The 16,705-nt window shown below is 36.5% G+C and overlaps 1 protein-coding gene across 3 annotated transcripts in view; it reads left to right on the top strand.

Annotated features, from left to right (window-relative positions):
- Window positions 1-7,423: 7,423 nt before the first annotated feature.
- Window positions 7,424-16,705, top strand: part of golga3 (golgin A3) — a 30,661-nt gene continuing 21,379 nt past the window's right edge. Inside the window, exons 1-3 of one of the 3 annotated variants that reach the window (XM_015383034.1) lie at window positions 7,424-7,641; window positions 10,200-10,480; window positions 15,476-15,616. In XM_015383034.1, the coding sequence (XP_015238520.1) occupies window positions 10,360-10,480; window positions 15,476-15,616 (262 nt within the window). In that variant the 5' untranslated portion in view covers window positions 7,424-7,641; window positions 10,200-10,359. Of the gene's footprint in view, window positions 7,642-10,199; window positions 10,481-15,475; window positions 15,743-16,705 lie in introns of those variants that run through there. The other 2 variants (XM_015383032.1, XM_015383033.1) reach the window with 2 other exon arrangements.

Raw genomic sequence — 16,705 nt, forward strand, 5'->3', positions numbered from 1 at the left:
AGTGTTTTATCTCAGAATTCTGACTTTCTTCTCAGAATTATGACTTTAATCTCAGAATTCTGACTTTCTTCTCAGAATTATGACTTTAATCTCAGAATTATGACTTTAATCTCAGAGTTATGACTTTAATCTCAGAATTCTGACTTTTTTCTCAAAATTCTGACTTTAATCCCTATGACTTTTTTCTCAGAATTGGGAGTTTAATCTCAGAATCAAGACTTTTATCTCGTAATTCTGACTTTAATTTCAGAATTCAGACTTTTTTCTTAGAATTCTGACTTTAGTCTCAGAATTCTGACTTTCTTCTCAAAATTATGACTTTAATCTCAGAATTCTGACTTTCTTCTCAGAATTATGACTTTAATCTCATAATTCTGACTTTTTTCTCAAAATTATGACTTTAATCTCTATGACTTTTTTCTCAGAATTGGGATTTTAATCTCAGAATCAAGACTTTTATCTCGTAATTCTGACTTTAATTTCAGAATTCAGACTTTTTTTCTCAAATTCTGAATTTAATCTCATAATTCTGACTTTCTTCTCAGAATTCTGACTTTAATCTCATAATTCTGACATTAATCTTAAAATTCTGGCATTTTTCTCAGAATTCTGACTTTTATCTCATAATTCTGACTTTAATTTCAGAATTCAGACTTTTTTTCTGAAAATTCTGACTTTAATCTCATAATTCTGACTTTCTTCTCAGAATTATGACCTATTCCTCAGAATTATGTCTTTAATCTCAGAATGCTGACCTTTTCTCAGATTTCTTACTTTAATCTCAGAATTCTGACATTAATTTTAAAATTCTGACATTTTCCTCAGAATTCTGACTTTTATCTCTTAATTCTGACTTTTTCTCTCAGAATTCTGACTTTACAGTTTTTTTCGATTGTTTAAGCACGATTTTCAAAACAGGGCCCGTGTTTTCAAAACACCACACACAATTAGCACAACCACACACCCAATTAGCAAAACACTACAGATCCTTTGCATAATTAAACACTCTTGTAAAAACTATACACTTCTGTTTAAAAACCACACTTTGTTACCATATGAAACACACACGTTTCACATTACTATACTCTGTTTGCACGAGTTACACTCTGCTGTGATAAACCTAAAACACTTTTAGCACTTCTACTTCCCTATGATTAGAGTTGGCTACCATCAACAAAGTACAAATATAATGTAAATTCACCAAACACTACACAAGACCAATGTTGCAGACTGAAGAAAGTCAGTTATTTCTCAACACGCCCAAAATGTTGACATGAAGATTCATAACACTGTAACAAAATGTCACTTTACGTATTGTACTGTAAGTTTACTGTAAAAAACAAAACGAAACAAAAACTAGACATTGTCTCTTCGCCTAGCTGGATCTGGCCAGAGAATTTCATCAACATCGCAGGCAATGTTGTCATTAGCAAGACACCTGGGAAAGAAACGTCTTGAATGATGAATCCATCCGTGCAGTGCTGCTACCTCCATCTGGTCACAGGCCTCCTCCATGGCTTGGATGAGGGGTACCTCAGCCTGGAGACGGAGATCATATACCTTCCACCGCCACGCCGAGAAAAACTCTTCTATAGGGTTGAGAAATGGAGAGTATGGTGGAAGATATAGGACGGTGAAATGTGGCTTCTGAACCAGAGCAGAGCGGTGGAAAGACACATTGTCCCAGACAACAATGTATTGCATATGATCGATTTGATTTGCTGCTGTTATGTTGTGCAATTGGTCCAAGAATGTAAGTATGAGTGCTGTGTTGTAAGGGCCCATATGGGCATGGCGGTGGAGGAACCTATTCTGTGTAATGGCTGCACAGAGTGTTATATTACCCCCACGTTGCCCTGGGACATTGACTATAGCTCTGTGGCTAATGATGTTTCTTCCCCTCCTTCATGTTCTCGTCGTTCCTGACCCTCAATCCTATGTAGAAAAAAGAACAGTAAACAATAGAACAGTAATTTCACAGGAAAAGGTAACAGAAGTGCTGATAGTGCATAGAATACAGTACTGTAAGCAGTTGCTGAAACCGTGCAGATGTTTTTGATATGATGATATTTTTACCCATTTTCCAGTTGAAATGTTCTTATCACACTTGCCACTGTGTATCGGATAAGATTTGGCTGTATTCGCAGTCCAGCCTCCCTCAGCGTCAGGCCGTGGTTGACAACGTGGTCAACCAGTGTTGCGCGGATCTCATTTGTCAGATTCGGTCCTCTTTGAGCTTGTTCTTGTCTTCCTCTTCCTCTACCTCCAGCATGGCTTCCATCTCTTCCTCCTCTGTTGATTCCTCTTCCTCCCCTTCCTCCTTGTCCTTCTCCTCCAACTCGTCCTCCACCTCGTCTTACTATTTCTCTGACTCTTTCCATTGTGCTTGAAGACCGATGAACTCACCTGCTGCTTTTTATAGTGCTTATACACCTGATTGGTGTGTCTACAATTAAGCAAACAAGTGTTTGCACACCTGATGACTGTTTTGAATCAATTGGTTGGAAGGTGTTGTAATTTGACAGTCAGTGCTTTGGTATTGCAAGGAAGTGACTTCATAATAGATTTTTGTGTGTAATGTATGTTAAGTGTGTTTAGTGTTTTGCAAATCACTGTGTGTAGAGTTTTGCGACAATAGTGAGGTTGACAATGTGCTTATAGTTGTGCAAATATGGGCTGATGTTTTGCTTCTTGAGTGTTTTGCTAATAGTGTACTACTTTTAACTTTAGTGTGTAAGCAATCCAAAAAACTGTAATCCCAGATATCTGACTTTTATCTCAGAATTCTGTGTTTTTCTCAGAATTCTGACCTTAATCTCAGCATTCTGACTTTAATCTCAGAATTCTGACCTTTTTTCTTGGAATTCCGACTTTCATCTCATAATTCTGACTTTTTTCTCATAATTCTGACTGAATTTTGACAGCTAACAAACATGTTAACATCAAGCCATGTCTAGAGACTAAACTAGCTCTCTTGTTTTAATCACCTTCTGCTCTTCCATTAATGTAATAGCATCAGCGGGGACCCCTCAGGCACGTAAAAAGTCGCCTAATTCCATCATTTTCCTCCAAAGTGTTTCTGGCCCTCCCAAACAACTCATCTTTGTTAGTGAAGCTGAGAGCTCCCACATCTCTTTCCTCATGGTGCCCTTTAAGAGTAAGATCCAAAATTCTGAGATTAAAGTCAGCATTCTCAGAAAAAAAAGTCTGAATTCTGAGATTAAAGTCTGAATTCTGGGAAAAAATAAAAAAATATGTTTTTCCCATATTAAACTGAAATATAAAAAATTGTTAACTTTTTTATTTTTATTTTTATTTGGCCCTAATCCTCTTCCATAGAGTTGACTAAATATATTCTAAAATCCGTTATTAATCCAAAAGGGAAATTACATTTTGTAGTAACACATGTTTTATTTATGTTTATTTTTTTATTTTCAAAAAGTTATTTTAGATGTTAGCAGGGAGAATCTTCAATAGACATCACAAGCTTAAAAACCAGTTTGCAAAATAGAACCTTTTAAATCATAATTTAATAATCCAACTTTGGTTAGAAAATCACAATTGTAACCCACAAAATTGAATCCAAGGAATTATCCTGTCATTTACTTAAATATAATTTAATACTTAAATACGGTATATATGTGTTATAAAAATCAAAGGGGTTAAAGTACAGTGAGAAGTGGCCTGAAGACTGTCCATTTAGGTCGTTCTTAATATTACCACTAGATGGCGACAAAGAAAGCTGAACTGCTAATATTTATTGTGGTCATGTACCTTTAACTGAATTTTTCTTGGTTTAATAATACATATTTGTACTTTACTTATGATAAAATATAAAACAAATCTATTATTATGGAAAGACTAATTATTATGAAAAACTTTTTTGATCCAATTTATGGAATTAATGTTTAGAGACCTGAGTGTGGTATTCCAACCATTTTTATGTATTTCTTGTGCTCTTGTTTAAATTCCATATCTACTCCTACTCTAAATGCAATCAATAACAATTATCAGATAGTTAAAGAGAATATTGTATATCTCAACTTTCTCTAAAAATTTATCATTTTTGGGAGAAAACCCAAAATAAGTACACTTCTTAAAAATGTTGTTTCCCTAGAAGGCTTTATTTGCAGTAATTCAGCAAGGAGGGATGCAAGGCATGCAGATACATGTCTAACATTGATAATTAAACCACAATAGATGCATAAAGGGTGCCCAGTCAATACCTTACAACATCCCACCCTTAGAAATCTATAAAAACATTTGCAAAAGAAAGCCTATACAGAGATATAAACTGTGCTCTGTCTGGTCAGGAGGAAGAAATTAAACTTTTTGGCCTGCATTAAAAATTCATTGCTACAATGTAACACAAGGTTGTTTAGATTTTAATTATATGTTATAATTAAATTATAATTTATATGGAGGATACTGAAGTTCATTGGAGTTGATGGAAATATGAATGGAAGTAATGAAGTAGTCCTGCATGAAAGCTTCTTAGAGGCCCCAGAAGATTTATCAGCCGAGGTGAAGGTTGGCCTGGTTCTACTCCGCAACACCAAATATTTCATTCAGTAGCGGTACTTTTTTAAATAGTTCCTATTTATCTCTGATAATACCTACTCCTGAGCAGGTCCAAACGAGCAGCAATGGAAACATTTTTTTAACTGGGAAAGTGGAGAGTGGAGACATAGACCAACTTTATTGTAATTTTGTATACAGTGTATACAAAACGAAATTTTGGTTTGTACAGCTGTCATGATATTTCCAATTCTTAAAGTGCAGCAGTGATCAAACATTGGGAGCAAAAAAAAACATGGTGCAAAAAAAACAAAAAACACATTGATATTGTCAGTTTGATGCAGAGAACATTCAGCTTTTTTTTTTTTTTGTTTCCTGTTTTTCGAATTTTTTTCATTTTTCTTCAACTTCCAGCTGTGTCCACAAAAATAGGCATAAGAAAAGTTTGCAAATTAGAACCTGTACACCATCATCTAATAATTCACATTTGCTTAGAAGGTCACAAAAGTAACCCTCAAAATGTAATCCAAAGAATTACCCTGTCATTTACTTTAATGCAGCGACTGTGATATGATTTACAGTTCTTTCAACATTCAGCTTTTTTTTTTATCTCTTTTTTTCTTTTCTTTTTTTCAACATCCAGCTGTCTGATGGCAGAGGGGAGGAAGCTGTTTCAGAATCTGCTGGACCTGCATTGAATGCTGCGAAGCCTCTTCCCAGAGGGCAGCAGGGCGAACAGTCCATGCTGGGGGGGGTGAGGGGTCATTTATAATGACCCCAACCAGACCAAGTGGAACCAGGGGGAAAGCGCTATTTGAGCTACAGCCAAAACAGCAATTAAATGCATTTAAACATATTTATTTGAAAGAATGACCCAGATAAATTTTATATCAACTCAAATTCAGAATTTGTGAGAGGGTTTGAAAGCTGAAGGAGAGACACACCGATACATCGGCCAACTGATATTAGCATTTATTATTTATGTATTTCTGCATATGTACACCATCAAGTAAAGCACACACATATATCCCTCCATTTCATATCTATTGTTAAAGTTTAGTTTATAAATTTTTCTTTTTTGTTTAGATTGAGACTGGTATAACAGTCGTTATCATTGTGTCTTTTTTTATCGTGTAAATTCAAGGACAAAAAGCAAAATCGGCTTCAAAATGCCCCCTCTATTATTTTGACATCAAAATACCTGTAAAAGCTGATCTCTAAACTGATGCTGACATTATCTTCCCTACTGACTGATTTTAGGTTGTTCTGCAAAGAAGAATAAACAAAAGATTTAATATCTACACTGTAGCTGTAATTGCTGAAAAAGTTTTTACACACTTTTTACATTTTCAGCCATTAAACCAGGTGTTATTGCCCCTCTATTTCATAATAATTTTGCGCTATTTTCTGATTAAATTATAAGTTGATGATAAATACATAAATACATTTGCACAACTATTCGTGTGGATCAAAGAACAAATAGGGGAGTTTTAATCAATATTAGTTCACAGTAAGTTTACTGTGTATGTGATATGATTAAGCATAAGGCTGAATGTAGCTTAACTTAAATCCTCAAAGTAGAATCCAGTTTAATCTTATTACATAAAGCCCAGGGATGATATAATATTACCCCTTAATAGACTTCATGCACTCAATGAACTATAGGCAGTTTGACATGTCTCACATGTGAGTTTCACAGCTGGAATGCAGAGATCAGCTGTTAAACACAGGAGTGAAGCATTTTAGCATAGATGTATAAAGATAGATGCTGAATAACGTCCGCCCTTTGCAGCAATGTTGCTGCCATGTTGTGAGTGGCATTTCTGATGAGGCACAAAAATTTGTTTTTTTGTTGTTTTCTTTTAAAACCAGAGGTTTAAGTTTAGTTTTTTTTTTCTTTTCTATTCTCTGTTTTGATACTTTGAGGCATTTGCAGGACAGGGTTCTTCTATTTTTGTTACAAAATAATTTCAATGTCTGAATTTCTTTCTTTTTTTTTTTTCAATTCAAGTTAAGATTTCCTGTTCATTTCTGCAGTAATTTTAGTTATATAACCACTGTGTCTGAGAATAACAACAACAGAGACGTGAAGCTGAACTTTAGGGCTTTGTGGCTTAGTTGGTCAAAGTGCATGTCTAGTACACAGAAGCTCCTGGTTTCTTGTGACATCATAATGACAAAAAATTAAAAATAAAAATAAATGAATAAATAAATTAAAAGGTAGTGGGTTCAGACAGCATTTAGAAACCTCTCTGCATTTCTCCAGAACTTTAGTGTTCTTCCACAAGTTTTCAATTGAATTAGTTTTCAAAGACTGGACTCCATACGATTTATCTTGCTACACCCTTTTATTTTGTAAATTTATATTTTTTGCTTGAAACTCCCCTTCCTTGAGTATTTCCTCTTCAGTATAAGGTAATATGACCTCTTTAAATATTTTATTTGTACTGATCTATTATCCATCATTATTCTATAAATAGGCCCAACATTAAACCTTAAGAAACGCGATACAATTACACATGTGCTAAAATGTCACTTGAATAAGGGGTTTGGTTGTTGTACCAATGTAAGAACGGTATTATGCTTATTTATACAAAAAATTGTATAATCATGTTCTTCTTCTCATGGAAATGTGAGTTCTATTTTGATTAGGCATTAACTTTTGTCTCAAATATATTTTATTGCCCTACAACGAATAAATATTATATCAGATGAAATATGAATTAAAAACCATCCTTTTAATTATTTTGTTATTTTCTGTTTTTTTTTTTTTTTTTAACAATCTCCAAACAACGTAGTAACGATTGACAAAGCGCGTTTGCCATACACAACATGGAGGAGGCGCTGACGTATCGTGTCAAAGCCAACGCCGAATCTACTTCCCTTTAATTCTATGTCCCTCTACCACACGACGCCTCACAAACACAGTCTTCGCAATTTAATGATTCGTGTTATTATTATAAATATATCATTTTGCATTTTAACGATAACTTCAGAATATTTTTATTCTTGCAAGGTCCTTTTCTTCCACCGCTTTACACTGCAGTTGTCTGTTTCTCGTCGGACGAATATAGGAACGGAAACTAAACAGCCACGTAGTAAAAGGCGAAGCTGACCGAAACGGTGAGTTTTTATTATTATTTACGGACTATGTCATCTTATCATTTGTACCTGGACGTAGTGATATACTTTTATGACGTTGGGTAATCGGTTAAATTAATTACAATATTTAAAAACAGACATTTGCAGTGGTGTCGTTCATATTAGCTAGGAAGTTAGCAACGTTAGCTTCCCTTTGCATACACACCGATGTGTATTTTTTAGCATGCTAACTAGCTTAGCTAAACAGTGCCTGATCTGTCACCTGCCTCTGACCAGTGAATGTTAACATCATGTTAACTAATATTGATAAAATCTTTATATTTATTGTATCAGTTTCCGGTTTTAATCGTGCTGCCTAACATAGATGTACCCGAATTGAAGAGAATAACCTGTCAGCTGTGGGACTGATATTTTTTTTTCCAAGTCAAAGGTTATTAAAGTGATTGGTTGTCTAAATGCTTTGAAACACAAATGAGTTTTGGAGGATATTGTTGCACAATCTACCACATCCTATATCTTGCTTTAAAAAACAAACAAACAGTAAAAGTAGAATATTTGCTAAATACACAAATACACAATAACACAATGTCTGGTTGTCTGTGCGCTGACGTCTTGCTGCAGCCATAAACACTGGAGCCAATTTCCCGAAAGATTTGAATTGAACCATTTTACCATTCTGAATAGAGCTTGAATAACACACGGGGCTGTTGAGAATAATAACATGTTTGCTTGTTTTTGTTTTTTGTCGCAGCTGCTCTTCAGTAATGTGTTTCCTAATTGAAATTGGGGTTTCCACAAACAGCTTTAATCAAAGGAAAAAAATTAAGTTTTGATTCATCTTGATGACAACATGACCTGCAGGAATCTGAAGCATATTGATTTCATATTTGCTCATTTGTGCCTATAATATTTCTCAGCATTTATTATACCCTCTTATAAAAGGTAAACAAAAATGTGCACGTAGCAGTTTGAAATATACCCATAGAGGGAAAACAAACTGAAAAATAGTCTTGATATTTTAGTCGTGTTACCTTTAGTATATTGTGGTAACTTGTGTAAAACTCAGTGGTGTCAAACATACATACATTTGATACTGCAGTTTAAAAATGCTCTGGTAAAAGTTGAAGTATCAACTTGACCTCTTTACTCAAGTAAAAGTGAAGAGGTATGTGCTCCAAAAACTACTTAAAGTATAAAAGTATAAAGTAACCTTTAAGAAAAAGGCCAGATGCCACTATATGAATTAAAAGCTCAATTTTTCGACTGTTTTGAAAAATTCTTTGAGATAGGGCAGATGAGGGATTCTTGTTGGTCTCTGTCTCCATCTCCCAATACGCTCTCACGTGTATCCAACCTTTCAGACATTTCAACATCTTTTCTGAATCCAACATTGTAGCATGGCATAGACAATTCACATTTACAGTTTGAAGAACACCTGTTTGCTTCTGATGATTTCCTTTAGCTAACCAATGAGTGTTTGCGTTATACAACTCATCCAATTACACTAGTTTTCACTAGATGTGGATGGCGCCAATGATCTGCATTGGATGGCGCACATGACGTGAAATAAATATTTATAAACATTAAACTGAAGCCAAGTGTAATGAGTAATGTTTGTTTTAAAAATGTAAGGAATAGAAAGTACAGATACTTGAGTGAAAATGTAATGAGTAGAAGTAAGAAGTAGGAAGAAAAATAAGTAATGGAGTAAAGTATAGATACCTAAAAAGTGTACTTGAGAACAGTAACAAAGTATTTGTACTTTTTAATTTGCTGCTGACACACCTGAATTTCCCCACTATGGGACAATAAGGCATATAATCCAATTTTAATCTCTCTGTTTGTGGATGTTAAATATGAAGAGATTAAACTAGACCGAAAAATTAAAACTTGACTCCATTCCCACAAAAGCAACTTAATAGTAATATAGATTATTTTAATTAAACAGTTATAGTCTGTATCACTTCCATCAAGCATGGTTTTCTTTGTGTTTATTGTGAGTTTGTCTTGCTTTTCTTATTTATTCAGATTTTAGCATCAGCTACTATGTTTATTGTGATTGATATGAAAAGTGAAACTAATTCGGTTGTCTACATTTTACTTCTGCACATGAACACATGCAGACAAAGCAAGAATCAGCCAAACATGAATCTAAAGGTTTCTACAAAGATTTAATTACTTGGATATCTGGCTGACAGAATACATAAATACATCGAGCTTTCCTTGCATCACTATGACTCCTGCTGGGTTTCCAGACTCATACTTAGGAATTCGGGAGATCACATTTGTACAATTTGTTTGAAAATGTCAGAAATAAAAAAGGTTTAAAAAAAAAAAAAATCACATTTTGGTGTAAAACTATAAGTTTAAGTTATTGATTTAAATACGTATTTGACACAGCCCTACTTCAAATCTAAGATTATTTTAAGGGTACACACTTAATTTTTTTAACAGTAGCCACTAGTTTATCCTTAAAGTCGGCTGTGTTGTTATGTAACACCGGAGATGACTGCAAAGTATTGCTGGTAAGACGCTGCATGATGACTGGTCTATTGATTTTCATTATTTTCTCTCTGCAGTGATCTCGGATTGAAGTCCTCCCTGGCACAGACATGTTCCTGGGTAGTCTCGGTCCCCAGGCGATGGTTTAAATAAGACTTTCTTTGCAATAAAGCACCAGCAGTACTGTGACTGTTACTCCTCTCACTGGACTGTAGCCAATCATTGGAGGTTGTTGAGATGGAGGAAAATCAAGAAGAGCAAGTTATAGGATGCAAAAAGGAGGAGGATTCCACTGTGGAATGTAAGGCTTTAAAAAAAGGGCTGGAGAACTTCCAAATAACAAAGGATATTCAAAATGGTGAGTGCTGTACAGATTGGGTAAGGCTTTTTTTATTGTGATTCTTTGAATGAATATTATGTGCAAAAAGCAACCCCTCAGTGCCTTGTCAGTGACAGGAGGAAGGTCACTGGTCTTCTAAATCTGGATCTGCATGGGACTCCTCCTCACCCTATCAGGTTTACCTTGTTTAGTTTTAACTGCGATTTGTTCTGCAGATCCTTTTCTTTAGGCTTGTTGCTGCTAGTTTCTTTCTCCAAAGCTGGTTTTCTAGCATGCATGAGCTGTTTGGATGATTGCTGCCAAGGCTGAGCATTTGCTGCTCCATACAGTTCTTTGAACTAACATGCTAAATAGCTGAACAGAAGTCTGGTTAGTCATCATCAAAAAAGAGGGCAGCTATGTTGATGTTCTACACAAAACAAGATTTGAAAGAAAATGATTTTTTCTTTAAGCTTTGGATGAATAAGAGATAATTTAGGGCAGAATTAATTTAAAAAAGCAGCTTCTGTTAAACAGTTGGTTTAACAGCTTTGCACAGGATGAGCTGTTTCTCTGAGGCTTTTGCATTTATTTTGATTAAATTAACAGCTGAAACCACCCAACTAAAAACTTAAAATTTTATGATTAATTTGAGTAAAATGATAAAGGGCCTGTGGGATGACTTTCATTTCTGAATGAAGTGTTTTGCTAGTAGGCATAGATCACAATGAACATTAAAGGTATAGTGGAGGATGTTCTTTTTCCAGGTGGATCATCAAAATAAGTGGTCCTCCTAATTGTCAATCATTCTGGTTATATGTTTACATAAGGCCGTCCTACATGCTCATCCCCATTTTCACTACAGGTGGTGAGGCTGACATAGTGAAAAAATAGCAAATCTTCTTTTGGAAAAAACTTTTATGAGCGATGCAAACAGCAACTTTTAAACAGAGCGTGCATCAGGAGAAATGGGCTTGTGCACACTATCGCACGCTTATAATAGGTGTTCCCTTTCGGATACAGGGTTGTGCATCTGTTTTTTTTTTTTTTTAAGTGGAGAGGGTGGGTCTTTTATAAAACTTGGGAAAATCCTCCACTATACCTTAAGTTTGGTTTTGTGCAAAATACAAACTAAAACAACAAGACCTTCATTAACTAAGGAATTATAAAATTTTATTTTTATTTTCAATATTGTTGCAAGTAAATGACAGGTTTTATAAATAGAAATCGGAAAAAAGATGTAATCCAGAAAAGAAACTTTGAAAAACGTAATTTAAAATAAAGGTTTTTAAAGTAACTTTGCTGTTTTCTTGGTTTTTAAATTACAAATTTTTTCATTTTCAAAAATTTGCGACAAATCCTCCATTATATCTTTAAATTGGGAGGATGACATTCTGCTTGATCCACTATATTGGAGGTCTTCAACAGGGGGTCCACGGAGGTGCTGCATGCGGGTTGCGAAAGTTAATTTTTTATATTACCCCCTGCAATTTTTTCCGCTAATTGAAATGTCTTTAAATCCACATTAACATGAATTCAACACACTGTAGTAAACAGATCAATGGAGGCAGAAGATGTCTTTCAGTCATCAATGCTCACGTTCAGCGACACACAGGAACTCTATCAAGCTGGACACCGTTTCATTCACACCACCTGTCCCATCAACCAGGAATCAGAACCAGAAATGCTTTAATAATCCCCCTCACAGGGTGAAATTACTTTATATGACTCCATCTGTAATAGAGTGACTATAGGACTAGTTTGATATAACACAATAATATAATATATATAATTAGAGGGTCCCCGCTCCATCTCGCCATCAGTTCAGGGGTCCTTGGCCTGGAAAACGTTGAACTAAACTATGCACTATATATTTTTGGTTTTTTTTATTACTTATTATTATTATTACTTGTTTAAAATACTTTTCTTGGCAAAAACATAAACCTGTCTTATGGTTGACCTGCCCTGGGTGTATCAATAAGGCATCCAGTCATTATCTGAGCCAACACACTCTTTGAAATCAACCGTACTCTATAGCTCTCTATCTGGTCTTCTAGAATCTTTCTGTCAGCTGAACAGTCGCTGCAATGAGGCTCCATCTGACTGCCTGAATATCCAGCAAAACTCATGTCATTTCAACTACAATAGGAAACAATTGATGCATTCTGGATGTGTTTTATTGTATTATTAATCACACAGCAGTCCTTCCTCTGGATTCCAACCTCCATTAATGAGATATTAATCAATGTATTATTTTAACAGTCATTTGTGACTTTGCATTCCTGAATCAACCCTTTTAAATAAAGGAGTGGTTCAAATAGCTTAACCCTTAAAAAAGTCCTAACAATTAAAAGCGTCAGTCATGCATAAGCAAGAGTTTATTTATGATGTAACCATTTATTGCCTGAAGGAGCAAATTAGGCTCTTGAAACACAGTTGCTCAGAAGCAATGCAGCCACAGGGAGGCTTTAGTAATCTTAACAGTATGTTTCAGTCATTGTTGATAAAGTTGTAGAGCCAGTTTATCAGGATGATCCCATTCATCTGCTTTGGTTCATATTTTAGGCTTTTTCTTAAGATATGTGTTACGTCCACCAAGGGCACAACATATTTGAGGACACGAGACAAAAGATGAGGGTTCAAAAAAGTTTTATTTATCAATTCTCTCCGATTTAGCTTTTCTTGGTTCGGCTTCTTCAGATTTTCTGCGGAGAGAAAAAGAATTAAAGGCCCTCAAATCCCGTGCCCCAAAAGTAAAAATAGAAACCCAAAGTAACAACAGAAAGTTGGACCTGGCAGGCCGATCAAACAGAATAAAACGGTACAGCAGGGGGCCAACCCTATACNAAAAAGTAAGAAACAGTTAACAAAAATACCGCATGGCAGGCTGGAACGTCCGCTGCAGGCCGCAGCGACAAGACAAGTGCGCACCGCGCACGATGGAACGAATGGAAAGGTGGAAAGCGGCGTCCAAACGAAGTTGGAAAGGAACGCACCAACGTGCTGAAAGCCAGCCTATTTATAGGCGGACGACAGCACCACAAATTAACATAATTAACTCGCTAAAAGAATCCCAAAATATATTAACAAAAGATCCTTCAACTAAAATCTGTAAGAAAACAAAGAAAAGAAATAGACAAAAATCATAATGTGCCCGAAGCACATAACAATATGTTAAAAGACAAACATTAGTTTTGGTCCTCTAAGGACGCTCTTTTTATTTAATCTTTACAAGTATTTTTCATTTCTATGTTTGTCTTCAAAACAAAATGTCATCATGGTCCCATATTACCAATAAGAATCTTGTGGATCCCCCAGAAATGAAGCCCAGGAGAGTGAGATTGGATAAATGTTCACTGATTAAAAAAGAAATACCTTTAGGGGCTCAAATATCACTGCTCAAAAAAGTACAGGGAACACTCAAATAAGACATCCTAGATTTGAATGGATGAAATACTCTCATTGAATACTTTGTTCTTTACAAAGATTAATGTGCTGACTGCAAAATCACACAAAAAACATAAATGGAAATCAAACGTATTAACCAATGGAGGCCTGGATTTGGAGTCACATACAAATTAAAGTAGAAAAGCCCACTACACTCTGATCCAACTTTGATGTAATGTCCTTACAACAGGTCAAATTTAGGCTCAGTATTGTGTGTGACTTCCATGTCCCTGTATGACCTCCCTACAATGCCTGGGATGGTCCTGATGAGGTAGTGGCTGGTCACTTAAGGGACCTCCTTCCAGACCTGGATTCAAGCATATGCCAACTCCTGGGCAGTCTGTGATGCAATGTGATGTTGGTGGATGGATTGTGACAGGATGTTATCTCTACATGATGCTACCACTTTTGAGCACATAAAGGGCTGTGCCACCTCACACCATTATTGACCCACTACCAAACCGGTCATGCTGAAGGATGTTGCAGGCAGTTAAATCGCTCTCCATTGGTCTCCAGACTCTGTCACGTCTGTCTCATGTGCTCAGTGTGAACCTGCTTTCATCTGTAATTAGCTCAGGGCGCCAGCGGTGAATTTGCCAATCCTGTTGTTCTCTGGCAAATGCTAAGCATCCTGCACAGTTTTGGGCTGTGAGCACAACCCCCATTTGTGGATTTCGGGCCCTCATACCATCCTCATGGAGTCGTTTTCTAACAGTTTGTGCAGACACATGTAGGTCATTTTTTAGGGCTCTGGCAGTTCTCCTTCTATTCCTACTTGCACAAAGTTGGAGGTAGTGGTCTGCAGGTTTGTTGGCCTCTCCCACACCTCCTAGTGTACTGATCTGTCTCCTCGTTACGCCTCCAACCTCTAGACACTACACTGACAGACAGCATTGACTACCTGAGCCATCTGTGCAGGTTGTAGAGTTGTTTCAGGCTTCTGCGAGTGTGAAGGCACCACCAAGATTCAAAAGTGACCAAAACATCAGCCTGAAAGCACAGTACCAGGAAGTGGCCTGTGGTCCCCACCTGCAGAACCACTCCTTTATTGGTCTGGTCTTTCTAATTGCCAATCATTTCTATTCCATTTCCACAACAGCATTGGAAATTAATTGTCAGTCAGTTTTGCTTCCTAAGTGCACAGTTTGATTTCACGGAAATTTGATTAAGTTGAATTTATATTGTGTTGTTTAATTTTTTGACCAGTGTATTTACATATCACTATCACAATCACATATATTGAAGGACTCTGCAGCGTAAGAGGATTCTGTTCTAGCTAGAAGCTACAGACAATAGAAAAGTAAGTGATGAGATGTAGTAGAAAACATCAAAAAAAGGACAAAAACACCTTTTTCACCAGAAATCAGGGATGTTTTTTTTAAGTCGGATACTATAACATGGCTGGTAAATGGAAGATGAGAAACTGGATCCTTTAGAGCTAAGTAAAAGTGTAAGTTCTGATCTGTGAGGACAATTTGAATAAAAAACGTAGTCGTGATTCTCCTTAGCAGGTTCATTACAAGAGAAACGTCTTTCCTTCTAATTGAAAAACACTTAAAGCAAGATTTTTCTCCTCATCTATTTCAGGTCCTCTCACCTCAGATGTGATGCCAAATGGAAACAGACCAACAGATGGCTTTGGTGCTGCACGAGGCACCCTTCCAAACGGATCTCCTCCACAGAGCAGCAGCTCTCCAATCAACTTGCAGAGCCAAGAGTCCTCCGCAGGTGTGGCTGCTTATCCACCAAAGATGGTAGAGATGGCTGAAGGGTCTAGTTCTGAGGTCACGGTTCACACGGGTGATGCTTTGCAGTCCCTCAAACTCAGTATGCCTATGCAGGAGACCGAACTGTGTAAGCAATAAACATATCTATATGGAGTGAATGCCCCCAACCCTTATATTCCTGTTTTACTCCCTTGTTTTTCTTTGGAATGCTTTGGGTTTCGTTGATCCATTTGGGACTCTGTTAAATCAATAAGTCTGCTGTCTTTCTACGTTTTAAATCTACAGTTGGTTGCTTGATCAGTTTCTGGTGTGGGTGCTTCGTTTGGAACGCTGTTTGGGCTAATGACTGTTTTGGAACTAATCCCTGTGTTACGTTAACTCCTCTTTGGTGATGTTGCTGTTGTTTGTAATATGGGTAAGCATGAAGCGGCTCAGTCTATAACTTCTACTGGGAAATAACAGCATGAATCTACTTATTGTTTTCCATGCAGGGTTCCTACACTCCATTTCCATTTTAATCACTGTGCTAATATTTGTTGTTTTAGTGTAGCTAAAGTTTGCAATTTGTGATATGAATTTCCAGACTTTATATAGTCTCAGCTTTTTTTTTTTTTTTTAGTTCTTACAAACACAGAGCTTTTATTTCCCATTCATAAAAAGCAGAGTTTTACTTTGCACCATGAACCTAACTTGGCTTTAAAATTTAGAATTAAAAAAGATAATTTCTAATGTTTTGAACAATTGTAGTTGCAAACCCACTTTGAGCATATTACTGCCAGCTAAAGGGATAAACTTAGCTACTGACATCCATTCATCTTCTCCCCCTTAGTCCTTGTTGGGGTCGCGATGTGGCAGGTGCCGCATCTCCGGCAGTCTTCGGGCGGGAGGCGGGGTACACCCTGGACAGGGCGCCAGTCTGTCGCAGGGCAACAAAAAGACACACAACCATGCACACCTAAGGACAATTTAGAGACTAAATGATCGTCATATTTTTCGACTGTGGGAGGAAGCCGGAGTACCCGGAGAGAACCCACACATGCACAGGGAGAACATGCAAACTCCATGCAGAAAGATCCCAAGAAGCTTCTTG

The sequence above is a fragment of the Cyprinodon variegatus genome, unplaced genomic scaffold, assembly GCF_000732505.1.
Source record: "Cyprinodon variegatus isolate N-32 unplaced genomic scaffold, C_variegatus-1.0 Scaffold273, whole genome shotgun sequence".
In the NCBI taxonomy this organism is placed as follows: domain Eukaryota; kingdom Metazoa; phylum Chordata; class Actinopteri; order Cyprinodontiformes; family Cyprinodontidae; genus Cyprinodon; species Cyprinodon variegatus.